The sequence below is a fragment of the Protomyctophum bolini genome, assembly GCF_963924005.1.
Source record: "Protomyctophum bolini genome assembly, chromosome: 19".
In the NCBI taxonomy this organism is placed as follows: domain Eukaryota; kingdom Metazoa; phylum Chordata; class Actinopteri; order Myctophiformes; family Myctophidae; genus Protomyctophum; species Protomyctophum bolini.
Genome location: NC_137880.1, coordinates 27,038,585 through 27,052,082, shown reverse-complemented (window position 1 = coordinate 27,052,082; position 13,498 = coordinate 27,038,585). Strand labels below are relative to the sequence as shown.

The 13,498-nt window shown below is 45.0% G+C and overlaps 1 protein-coding gene across 1 annotated transcript in view; it reads right to left on the bottom strand.

Moving 5' to 3' along the window:
* Positions 1-278: 278 nt before the first annotated feature.
* LOC308334459 (tyrosine-protein phosphatase non-receptor type 14-like) overlaps positions 279-13,498 on the bottom strand; it is a 51,541-nt gene continuing 38,321 nt past the window's right edge. Inside the window, exons 14-20 of the mRNA XM_080791219.1 lie at positions 11,757-13,043; positions 9,425-9,565; positions 8,238-8,456; positions 5,575-5,703; positions 4,030-4,264; positions 2,803-2,966; positions 279-2,279 (exon numbers count right to left, since the gene is read on the bottom strand). Coding sequence (XP_080647345.1) covers positions 2,151-2,279; positions 2,803-2,966; positions 4,030-4,264; positions 5,575-5,703; positions 8,238-8,456; positions 9,425-9,565; positions 11,757-13,043 — 2,304 coding nt within the window. The 3' untranslated portion in view covers positions 279-2,150. The remainder of the gene's footprint in view (positions 2,280-2,802; positions 2,967-4,029; positions 4,265-5,574; positions 5,704-8,237; positions 8,457-9,424; positions 9,566-11,756; positions 13,044-13,498) is intronic.

Genomic DNA, 13,498 nt, shown 5'->3' with positions numbered 1-13,498 from the left:
AGTAGCCTGGCATATAGCATGTCTCCATATATGGAGCGTGCCACGAGGTGTGATGTCACAAGGCGTGACTCACACCATTCCCATATATGAGCTTAATATTGATGACATCAGTGATCTCCAGATATGGGGATAACAGGGATTGGAAGTGTGACATCACAAGGCGTAATGGACTGGCAACCATATATGGAGGCGTGACCAACTGAACGACAAGTTTTGCAAATTTTCATAGTAATCTGCGACCTTCGATCAATAATAATAATAATAATCTTAGCCGCCTGTAGAGAAAATAGGCTTTATTGCATAATGAGCAAGTACGATAGCTTCATACATGTCTGGGGGAGAGAAAAAAAGGCTTGCACTGAAAAAGCATATACAAAACATCTGTACACAACATACTTTGAAAGGTATTCATGATTTATGCCAAAAATTGGGAGGGGCAAAACAAATACCAGTGGAATGCAATGTGAGAAAATACTGTCACAAACAGAACAGAAGTGCAATAGAACACTTAATACAGTATGTCGAGAGAGGGTAAAGCTTATACTTATCTGAGAATATATATATATATATATATATATATATATATATATATATATATATATACACACAAGAATATAAAAAAGCATGCATAGTTTATTATCTTGCGGTATTTTACGGGTACCAAGTCAACAAAAAAAGAACATTCGTACAAAACTTTTTCTGGCATGCCCAATTGCCCATTATGTACATGTACGTTACTTTGGACATGGCTGGCTTTGCATTACAATTCAGAGAAATACAAAAAGAAGAAGAAAAAAAAGATAGATTAAACAAATCTACAGAATGCAGGCATTTTGTAGATAGATTTAGGTGCATGATAATACTACTTGAACTAGTTTGTTTGGATCAGAGGATTAATGAAAATGACATGTCATTGGTCCAAAGAAATGCCCCAAAATCTGAGTATGCTTCCAAATACAGCCATTGGACAGTAAGGCAAGTAATACTACATGTCAACTTAAAATCTTTCATTGCCAAAATCCCACCGTTAGAATGCCAATTATGGGATTTGCCCTTTGGAAATTAGTTTAGTTTATGTAAACACATTTAAAAAACAAATGAGTCATAACTTTATTATTACTAATCCCACATTAAGGCTTATCAGCAGGGAGGCTTAATGCTACGTTTCATTGATCGGTAAGGCACAATTACAGTGATGCCTGTGTCAACCCTCACCGTCATGGAGGGTCAGAGATCCTGTATGAATACAAGAGTTGTCTATTTACTGCACTGGGCAAAAGGAATGTATTAAGAATCTAGAACATGTTCAATTCTATTTTTCTTAAAATATACTTGATTGGGCAATCAAGACATATACTCAAAGCTCATTTTCTCTGGCAATAAAAGCAAAGATGCACTCCATTACAATGTTAAGGACTCAAATAAATAACAAACAAAAACGGTGTTTTTCCTTTCAAAGCAAAACTCTATATTTAAATGTTGCTGCAAATATTTGCTGTATTAATCAGTTAAATATCAAGGATTCTCTTTTTAAGAAAGGTATTAAATACTTTTTGTTTGGAAAACTTTCATAGTGAAATAGAAATTATTTAATAACACTGCTGTCATCTAGTGTTCACTGCAGCATATTGGCATTTTAATAAAGGCTTTCAATAGTGAAATGTTGATTCCAAAGTTGATCTTTCTTGAGAAATGTTCTATGAAGCAGTGGTTCATCCTAACATTGTTGTTCAGCTGATATGGTTGTCTTCATTTTGAAGTGATAGTGAACAAAAAGATATCCAAATATCTCAAATGGGGAAAAGAACATTTAGGGAAAAGAATACATTTGCTAGCCATTAGCACATTTTGTACCGTTTCAACAATCATTCGGTTTCCTCATTGGTCAGGAATGCTCTGGCTTGACAGGCTAATGCTATTGCTAACATCAAAATAAATGTGATCATAGGTGTACACTACTCTGGATAAATACATGTTAATTTCTGTACAGGCTTACACTAAACATATTTTTCTTTTCCATCGAATTTGTATTCAATATTTGCTACAAATGCCTTTCAACAATGGACGCATAAGGAAATGTGATTTTTGTTTTGTTTTAAAGGAGTTCAAATCCAAGGGAAACTGACGGGACAGGGAGGACCCCCTTCAGTTCAGATGAGGCGGGAGTTCTTGAGGAACTGGATGAGGACCTGATAGACAAACTTGTACTGGGATATGGTCTGCACCATAAGCATCCTCTGCTGCCTCAGCCCCGACAACATGGTGGGAACCTCCACCCCCTGATGAGGACAAAGAATCAACAAGGTTTTATTTGTCACTTATACAAGTACAAGAAGCCTGTGCAATGTTGTAATGTTCCGCAAAATTGTGCCAACATAATAATACAAGCATAATAAAAAATATATATGTCTCTGCTGTCGGGGGGGGAAAAAAACATTTTTCAGGAAATGAAAAGGGGGACGAGGTGGTGGAGTTAGTTGCTTTAGCAGACAGTTTGAGGGTCCAAGGGAGTTAAGAGGTTTTGTACAGTGTTATTTACAAAACACAGATTTATGCAGAAAAATCAAAAACGTAAAAATGGAGTTACGAGGTTTCCTCCCGACAGCAACGATATATATACAATAAAGATAAAGAGACAGGAATATGTCTTTTGATTTACTGTATACCCTGGATCTTGAATAAACAAAAAAGTGAAAAAAAAAAAAAAAAAAAAAGAGATAGGAAGAAGAGAACAGAACAGAAGAACGAAAGAGGGAAAACAGAGGAAAAGAAAAAAGATTATCTGAGGTGGTCATCACGGACCTCATTGTGCTCCAGGCAGCTGATCATGAGCTCGGTGAGGATCACCACTCCGGTGCGGCCCACCCCGGCACTACAGTGGACCACCACAGGAGGGTTGAGGCTCTTGGAGGTGTCCAGCATGGAGTTGGTGTGCCTTCTCACCGACTGGATCTCTTCTAGGTAGGCTGAGGAGAGGAGAGGAGGAGGAGCAGGGAAACAGTAGATGAGAACGCTATAGTCCTGAATGGTGGCTATTGGCTGAATGTGTTTAAAGGAATACCAAAACGACTCGCCCCTTTACCAACTCGCACGGGGCGTACAGCCGGGGGAACTCCACGGCCTGGCATTCCTAAAGTAACCTACGTAAGTAAATTATGCTTAAACGGTTAAACCTAACCCTATTCCTAACCTTAACCTCAGTAAAACTATGCCTAAACCTAACCTTATACCTAAACTTAACCCCAGTAAAACTATGCCTAACACTAAACTTATTTCTAACCTTATTTTCAGTAAAACAAAATAGAGAATACAAGAACCGCGGCACCGAGCGGTCGGCGCAAAAATCGAGGGGCGAGATGGTTTAGGGGTGACCGTACCTGATACTGTTTAAAGGGGTGCTCTGATTTGACACATCAGAATCGGTGGAGTATATTGTAGCATGTGAGTGAGCGAGTCAATTACCCCAAGTGACTATATGCCTTCATGGAAAGAACACGTAAAAAAAAACTGTTCTACTCATCATGCCAAGTGAATAGAATGTGATGATTGCAATGTTGCCCTTTAAAGATAATTTCCTTATGTCCCCATGTGTGGTTGAAATCTGAAATCTTAAATCTTTTAAGGGTTAAATCCCCTTTCTCCCCATAAAAATGTCCCTACAGGCACTTCAGAGGACAGTACCTTCTTAATGTAATATGCTAGGATCGAATAGTTAATAGAGGCACTATTGTTACTCAACATCTGTTTTTGGCAGCGGTTGCAGAGCATGCTTTTCTTACTGCCAACTTTCAAACACAATTGTTTTCTGCATTAGTTGTATATCACAAGTAAGACGCGCAAACTTTAAACTGTATAAACAATTTCTGGGGACCCCCTGGAACCACCTCAAGTACCCCTGGGGGTCTCCGGACCCCAGTTTGAGAACCGCTTAACTAAAGCAGCGACAAACAGACTAACAAATGTACCACATGGTCTAATGGAGGTGGTCTCTCAAGAGGAGAACGCCAGGGGTCAACCAACCCTACTCACAGAGGAATCCCTGGACGTATTCGGGGCAGCCATGCTCGGGCCAGTCGGTGTACTGCAGGTGCCAGACGGTCCTCTCCTGACCGGACAGGAGGTGCTTGACCTTCAGCCCCGTGGTCGCGTAGCAGCCAGAGTCGGTGCGGAACTTGGAGGTGACCTTGAACTTGCCATGAGTGGCCGAGTTGTGCTTGGAGCCCAACTTCGGCCAGTAGCGGTGGCTCTTTGACCTGCCACCCTCCTGCATGATTAATGGATATGGATGAATGGATGGATGGATGGAGGAGTGAACAAACATGAAGTTAGATATGGACTGAAATTTTAACAAAGTCAAAGTCGTACGATTTGTCACACATGTTGCCGCAGTGAAATTTGTTCTCTGCATTTGACCAATCTCTTGGAGCGGTGAGCCGCAACCAAGGAGCGGTGAGCTGCAGCAGTGCCGCGCTTGGGAATCATTTGATTAGTTGATTTGACCCCCCAATCCAACCCATTGATGCTTAGTGCCAAGTGGGGGTCCCATTTTTACAGTCTTTGGTATGACCCGGCCGGGGATCGAACCCCGACCTACCAGTTTCAGGGCTCTAACCACAAGGCCACTGTCTGGTTATTACACCTGACTCGTCAGATGGAAGATGGTGATTGCTTCACAATCACATTTGTTGTTTCACAACGTATTTCCATCTGGGATCTCTGTAGGCCAATCGCTGAAGAAAGCCGCTCCCTTGTTCAAACTACTTGACAGGTCCCTGAGCGATCCCAGATGGAGGCTGTATATTGTGAACTCAATACCACCCCCATCTGGCGGAGTCATGTTACTGAAATGTTTCCTACAGCCACATACAGTATGTATACACAAAGACATTTTAATTGATAGACACTGAAACACACATACACACTCTCGCGCGCGCACACACACACACACACACACACACACACACACACACACACACACACACACACACACACACACACACACACACACACACACACACACACACACACACACACACACACACACACACACACACACACACACACACACAATCTGTCACCCTATTATTGATATCGGAGAACTAGCCAGTTTACCAAGTCGCCGCGATGTAGTGCATTTTTGTTTTACTTCACCTTCATTTAAATTGCATTGAATTGAGAGATAGAGAGGATAGTTGTTTAGAGTTAACACTAGAGAAAGTAGGAATGCTAAAAGTTTAAACACCAAAGTACCGAAACAATGTAATTCATTAGTAAACAATTCCTGAAATGGTAGGCCTATTTATCATTGGTATTCACATACTCACCTTTTTATCATCATCTAGCTGACCATTTAATTGCACAAAATAATTTGATCACTTTGGAAATGAACTATAACATCTGTGAGTTTGACATACTGCACTGATGAAGACAGTATGTTAGCATAACGATGAAGACATTGATGAAGAATTGTCGCCGTGGCGACTTGATAAACTGGCGAGTTCTTTCTCCGATATTCCTATTATGTGTGTGTGTGTGTGTGTGTGTGTGTGTGGGGGGGGGGCTGGGGGGAGTCACCTCCTCGGCAGTAACCATGGCGATAACGTTGACCCCCTGTTCCCACACCATCTGCCAGAAGTCTGCGCAAGTGTTGGCCAGCGGGCCCTGGGTGGCGATGTAGTGCCACTCCTCACCACTGATTGACACCTGGGAACACACACGCACACACACACACACACACACACACACACACACACACACACACACACAAAATGTTACGAAGTGCTTTAGAATCAATTATGGCAGAGTTCAAATGGCAGAGACTGCAGTTCAAACAAGACTTGAACTGCCTACATGCACACTGTAGTCGCTCACCGGAGAACAAAACTAGAACAGATAAACATTAAAAAAAAAACAATATTAAAACAACATTTATAAAACATAAAGCCAAACACCCCACACGTTCGAATGATCAAAGAAAATATAAATTTCTGTACCACTCATTCAGACAAAAACGACAATACATATATCAACCATTAGAGGGCAGTATTAATATGCGTTTTCCATTCATAGCAGCAACTATCCTCCCTCATCATGACAACCCTTTCTCTCCACTCTACAGCTGTCCTTCAATTGCAATCACAGGCCCACGACATAGAGCAGTGGTTCCACAACATAGAGCAGTGGTTCCACAACATAGAGCAGTGGTTCCACGACATAGAGCAGTGGTTCCACAACATAGAGAAGTGGTTCCACGACATAGAGCAGTGGTTCCACAACATAGAGCACAGAGCAGTGGTTCCACAACATAGAGCAGTGGTTCCACGACATAGAGCAGTGGTTCCACGACATAGAGCACAGAGCAGTGGTTCCACAACATAGAGCAGTGGTTCCACAACATAGAGCAGTGGTTCCACAACATAGAGCAGTGGTTCCACAACATAGAGCAGTGGTTCTCAGGCCCACAACATAGAGCAGTGGTTCCACAACATAGAGCAGTGGTTCTCAGGCCCACAACATAGAGCAGTGGTTCCACAACATAGAGCAGTGGTTCCACAACATAGAGCAGTGGTTCCACAACATAGAGCAGTGGTTCTCAGGCCCACAACATAGAGCAGTGGTTCCACAACATAGAGCAGTGGTTCTCAGACGTTTTCCATGTCAAGGATCCACAAAGTGACACATAATAGCATGCAGACCCTCATTTGAAAAGATATGACAGGGACCCCCATAAGGAGATTTTTCTCAGCCATTTTTAATTTTATGTTTTAGGCTATGGACCCCCGTTGCATTTCTATCTCTGGGACTCCAATTTAAATTGTAAAAACAGTAAAAAATCAATGTTAATTTAACTCTAAGAGTGTACAAATGGAACCAACGGGTCCGTTTTCGTTCCATTTGTACTATATCGTTTAGCTGGGGACCCCCTGGAACTCCCTCAAGGACCCCTGGGTGTCGCCACTCTGAGGACCACTGCCATAGAGCAGCACACGCAGTACGAAATAACTAGCTGCCCCGTGTGTGTGTGTGTGTGTGTGTGTGTGTGTGTGTGTGTGCAACTCACTTGGCCCGTAATGAGACGGTGGAATGCCATTATGTAACGAGCATGTTTCAGCTGATTTTGCGGGTCACCTCGTGACTGTAAACACTGTATTAGGAGGTGGATAGGAAATAAACAAGCTCTGTTGTCCTGCAGCAGTCACCTCAGATGACGGGAGGAGTGTGTGTGTGTGTGTGTGTGTGTGTGTGTGTGTGTGTGTGTGTGTGTGTGTGTGTGTGTGTGGGGGGGGGGCTAAGTAAGAGAGTTAACCACGTAAGCCCTATTTTATACCTCTAGGCAATGTAGAAGCTCACAAAGTGTTGAGATGTGACATAGAAGAATGTATAAGAATTGAGAAAAGATAAGAAATATTTTGAAAAACATTTTGATCCCCCGCCCTCACACACACACACACACACACACACACACACACACAACATGTTCACATTTAATGCCCAAAATAACACCATGGTTAGTGTCATTAACATGGTGGTAGGTCATGATTCAGCATTGCCTCTGTGCAAGTGCACGCTGCACACACACATGCGGTACTGTGCACACTAAACATGAATAAGTGCACATGCATACGCACGTGTACACATGCACACGCGCACACACACACACACACACACACACACACACACACACACACACACACACAACTACAAACAAACACAGTGCTTAATAGTTAAAAGCTGAGAATGAACAGAGTTGTGGAGGGATCAGCTCAGGTTGACTTAAGAGGGTTTGGAGTTTGGACTGCATTCCTAGGGAATTCCACCAGCTCTGTGAGCTTAAAGGCACAAACAGCCTTCAATGGCTGCCTTTCATCCTTTCCTTATGACCTTCCCTTCTTAAAAATGGCCACAACTTAAAAATAAATAAAAATAAAACACACCAGGGAGCTCATTACATTGTGTTGGTTCTCTACATCTACAACAAACCCACATTGTTGTGGAGGATATTTATTTACCTTTAACGATCACATGACATCAAAATTCCAGGACCGAACTAGCCCAAACCAAATTATCTTGCTTCTGGCTACACCTTGGGGTGTAACTGAGGGGCTATTACACCACTGCCCAGTCTCTCCATCTGGACACCTATAGCACAGCTACTGTGTTAGGTGGTCAGATGGGTGGGCCGCAAACAATTTCTCAAGTGGGCCCTGATCCACAAAAGGTGTCCCCATGAGGCCCACCTTGATGTGTGAGGCGTTGATGTATCCCGTGTTGTTCTCCTTGTTCGGCACAAGCTCGACCCGGTTCTCCTCGTATGGGACGACGTCGCGGAAGCGGTTGCGCTCTGCGTTGTCGGGCAGCGTTGCCGTGGTGAGGGTGCCATCGGCCCTCTTTTTGGGCACCTGCTCGTACTCGGTGAAGACCCGCTCCTCCTCGAGCTTCAGCTCCAGCGTCTTACACTGTGGAGAGAGAGAGAGAGAGAGAGAGAGAGAGGGAGAGAGGAAGAGAAGAGAGAGAAGAGAGAGAGGGAGAGAAGAGGGAGAAGGAGAAAAACAAGAGAAACATTACTCCACTCTGAATTCCAAAGTGACACATCGCTGAGAGGTCTCACATTCAATGCCCAGATGAGCTCTTATTCATTTGCATTCCTCTATACCTGAGAGACGCCTCACATAAGAAACACTACAAATCTGTTTACAATATAGTGCTGCATCACATTCCATCACGCCAGCCATCACTCATCTGACTTCAGGCTTTGATGTCAGCTCCCCAGTACTCTGCCCGTGTATAATGTCTCAATGCGAATACAATAGGAAATGATGCAGTAATGTGGTACCATACCTCACTGGTATGTGTTTGTTAGGCTAGACATGACAGAGGGTTATCCAGCACAGGGGAGTCTCTCTCTCTCCGTTTCTATTTCTCTTTCTGCCTAGCTCTCTCTCTCGGGTCACATTCTTAACATACCATCGGGCCCAGAGGTGATAAGCACCACCATGACACGCGTTCCACAGCCCACTTAGGGCTTGCCCCTGTTAGCCTAGCAACAGCCTGGACAAAGGCTTGGCTGAAAAGGCCTCAGACAGATAGTACATTGCCGGCGGAATGTGTTCGTTATCATCCTCAAGCTTTGCTTTTCTTATTTGTCAAATAAAGGCAGTGGTACAGTTCAGACATTTCAGCCAATTAGCCTGGTTGCCATTGTTAATGTTAACCAGTTTGATATTTCTGCTCCACTAGTTTCTGACATGAAATAAAGTAATTTAAAAAGGAAATTCACTCATATCTGTCCACAGTGGGAGAGACAAAAGTTTATTTTACTATTTATTATCTATTGTTAAAAGCCACATACTATACATGAAATTATGACCATTGCCAACTACATCTGGAGGCTGCACTAGCTACCAGGATGGACCCATACACTTACCCTCTCGTCGCTGGCAGCCTTGGCGCCCTCCTCAGCATGACTCTCAGGGACAGGCATGCGGGCCACATACAGGCCGTTGAGGGCAGCCATCATCAATGGCCTCTTCATGGAGTCCACAGACATCTTCTGTCTCTCCAGCGTCTTCAAGAGAGAGGACAGACCCGCTGTCATGGTTACAGGTACTAGGAGGCAGATCAGCACTTACTGAGCTGCCTCAGTGTGCGCCTGCGCCCCTGGTCTGATGCTGAGGTTTGTGGGTGGGGAGATTTGTGTGTGTGCGTGCATATATCCATGAGTGTAAGTGAGTGCCTGCTTGCGCGCATACACACACATGCACGCATATGTGGATTGGATTCCTTTGAGGCAGAATTTGTGGAATCAATCCCTTAGACTAGAGTCCTGTCCAAAGACTTGTTATGGTCTGTGTTGCCCAAGCTTACTGATTAACTCAGTGAGCTGTGCCACCGCACCGTGGACCAAATCTTACAACCTGTATAACATTCCATGCTACCATCCATCTCTCCTGTCTCTCCTATCTGCCTCCCTCACTTCCTATTCTCCTCGCATCCCTTTTTTGCGTTTGCTTTCTTTCAGTCCATCACTTGCTCAAGTGTACCTCTTTGACGCTTATGTTGCTGTGTGAGGAAAAGTAACTACCGTATGTTGCCTTGGCTCTCTCCCAGTCCGTCTTACTGTCTCTCTCTTGCATGCCAGACAAACTCTGACCCACATTGCGTGGTGCCCCCCTCCCTCTGAGGATTACCTCTCCCTAATCTCTGTTGGTGCTAAAGCTCTGGGTCCCAACCTTAACACCTTCGCCCCTACACCCGCACCATCCAGCTCCGCTCCTTCTGGGACAGCCCAAACAACAGATCTCCCCTTTTCTTCTTTTTTTTAGGGGGTGGGGGTCATCAGGGGCACCTGCTGGGTTTGAGACTAAACCAGTTGGTTAGGGTGGAGGCTGACCTTGGCTGGAAGGTCTGTCCTCAGTAAAATACCTTGGTTTTCATTTAACTCATTTAAGAAGTGACCAAAATGGTCCATTTAAGGTATTTACATTATCTAAGTCATATTAACACCGAGAATTTGACTGTGTAGTTAAGAGAAAAGTTGACTTTGTTCAGTTACATAGCAAACATGACGGCATGCTCTCGTTTGAACGCACACAATTTCAAACACTCATGCACACGTGGCTTCTTCCTTTCCTCGCACAGTAATTTGCTTGTATGTATTTGTTTCTATATTATTAACAATGTGCTGTGACACACGCACGCACACTAAATCAGTGAGCTTGAATTAAGTGGGGGTATCGCAAGTATGTGCTGCGATTTATGCATTTCAACTACAGACCCACATACTGGTACTTGTGCAGCACCGAGCTGCACAAGGTGCTAATCAAGAGTTGTGAAACTACTAGTCAACAAAATACCAAGCTGCAACATTCAATGTTACGACAGCTCGGCTGTTTGTTTACTGTGAAAGGCAAACATTTGCAACCATAGTGTAAACCCATGCAAAAAAGGCTAAAAGTAAAATGTTTATGTTGACGTGCATATTATATATGGGTCCTCACTTTAACGCTCACTATCAGCGGTTCTCAAACTTTTCTGGCTCAGGTCACCCCTGTAAATAATGTTTTCATCCACCCCTGAATTACTTTGTTACCTTGTAGCACCTTTTGCCATATTAACGGTACGCAAGTATGTAAATCTTTCCCCCAAAGATAAAGTATGTCACAGGGAAAACTGAAGAGAATATTTGTTTTCCATTATAGCACAGAATGAAAATAGCTTTTATACTTGGCATTTAACCACTTAAACGCTAGCATTCCTCTTCTGTGGGGAACATTCACCACAAATAGCAGATCTACAAGCTTGTAGATCTGCTATTTTTGGTGAAGAGACTTATGCTGGAAAAGATCGCACCAAGTACAGTGCAACTCAGGTCCATTTCACAGCGGTTAAACTGAATTGACATTGATAAATTCCAAGTATTATCAAAGTATTCTGAGGCACCCCTGGATGTGTGTGGCAACCACCACTGCACTGCATAGGACTGGAACATCCACACCCCACCTCTGAGACAGAAATGGTACCATCTTATAGTGAGCATTAGTGCAGAACAATATAGAGATAAGGTGGAGAAAAGGTGAAGCGTTCTTTTACATGTTTTGGCAGTTGGATGTGATGGTGATAATGATGATTCATAGTATTTTTCAAAAAGCACATAATAATGAACTTACAAATATGTATATACATTGATTAAAATACAAAATCAAGAATCAAGCCATGAGTCAAGTTTGTCATAGTTGAGAAACGTAAGGTGGTCTTACCCTCTGAGCAATTTCCCTCTCCACTATGCTGTCCTCCAGGGAGAACATCTCTGAAACCGGTCTCTCTTTCACCGGCTCTTTCCTCACCCTCTCCTTCACACTGGTGAGGTCGGGTTCCGAGATGGATGGTCCCAGAATGGCCCCGTTCATCCCAGCCTGGTCCCCTCGGGTCAGCGTTCCACCACCCCCACCCCCTCCACAGCCACTCACAGGTCCACCACCGCCGCCTTGGCCCTGCCCGGCTTTGAGCATTCTGGCCTGGGCTTGAGTCGGGTCCATTGGTCCCTGATTGTTCTGTGGTCCTTGAGTGTGGTTAGCATGGTGGTGACTGTGGTTGTGGGTGCGGAGGTGGCCGTTGCCAGAAGGCCTGGGGGGGCCAGGATACTCGGGAGGAGGCTTGTTTGGCAGCTTGGCCAGAGCGGCCTGGAGCTGAGCGCTGATGCTGATGTCCTCGTTGAGGCCCGGGATCTGAACGTCCAACTCAGGCCTCTCATCTTCCTCCTCCTCCTCCTCCTCACTCTCACTACTGTGAATGAGCATGGTGGCATTAGAGAGAGTCTTCTGATGCTGGTAAGCGACCGGCAGAGCCGGCGGCACAGGGGCCTCGGGTGCTTTCTGCACAGGCATCGACACGGACTGCTCCTTGGGCTGCTGAGGTGGAGGCTGAGGTGGAGGCTGCGGGCTTTGGGGTTGAGGAATGGCCTGGGGCTGGGGGGGCATGGCCTGCTCCCTCAGAGTATTCCTTCGATGAAGGGGGGCGTTTATCCCCTTCATCACCAAGCCGTCCATCCCTCCTCCTCCTCGCATGATAACCTCCATGCTGTGTCTCTTGCCCAGGGTGGAGCGGTGCTTCGCTGCCGAAGTCAGTGGCTCACTGACCTCCTGCAGCGATTGGTGCACCACAGCCGAACTGTCCGGCTGGAAAGTCTTGACGGACAGCTGCACCATGCGGGTGACCAGCTCGGGGCTGCTGCCTCCGATGCACCGGTGGCGGTGGCTGGCCAGGTCTGGCGTGCTGGTGGCCGGGCGGAAGGAGCCAGACGGGTAAGGCGGGGGCGGCCGAGACATGTGGTTCCTCAGCATGTTGGCCGTGGCGGCATAACATCCCGTGTTGGCTCCCTGCTGTTTGGTGTTGGCCAGCTCGGGCGTGCTGACGGTGTGGGAGATGGAGCTTCCCACACCTCCGGCACCTCCGTTTCCGTTACCGCAGGCTGACTGGCAGGGGCCCTGGCTGCTGGCTGGCCCACCCTGATGGGGGCCATGAGACACTGGCTTACTGTAGCTGATCTGCGGGACCAAACAGAATGACACATAAAACTGATGCAAATGCAAAAAGAACAGGCAACAATGGTCGACTGATATATATTATATAATTCACCCAGTACCACACCAGGGATTCTCAAGGGGTCCTAGGGGGTTCCTGGCGGTTCCAGGGCTTTTCCCAGCTAAATTAGTTAATATAGCAAAAAAACCTGTTTTAACCACTTTAACCCTATACTCAGTTAAGTCAGCTGTTATAGCCTATCTACAAACTCTTTGTAATCTGCTATTTTCACAAAATCTTGTAATATCTTTGAAAGATACAAATCTTGTATGCAGGTCCCCGGCGAAGAAATACTTCCAGATGGGGGTCCGCAGCCAGATTAATGAATTTGAGGGCCCTTGGCGTGAAAACCACAGAACTAAAAAACATCACAAGGATGCACCTGGGACGTACTGTATCCTCAGTGATGTATCCCAAG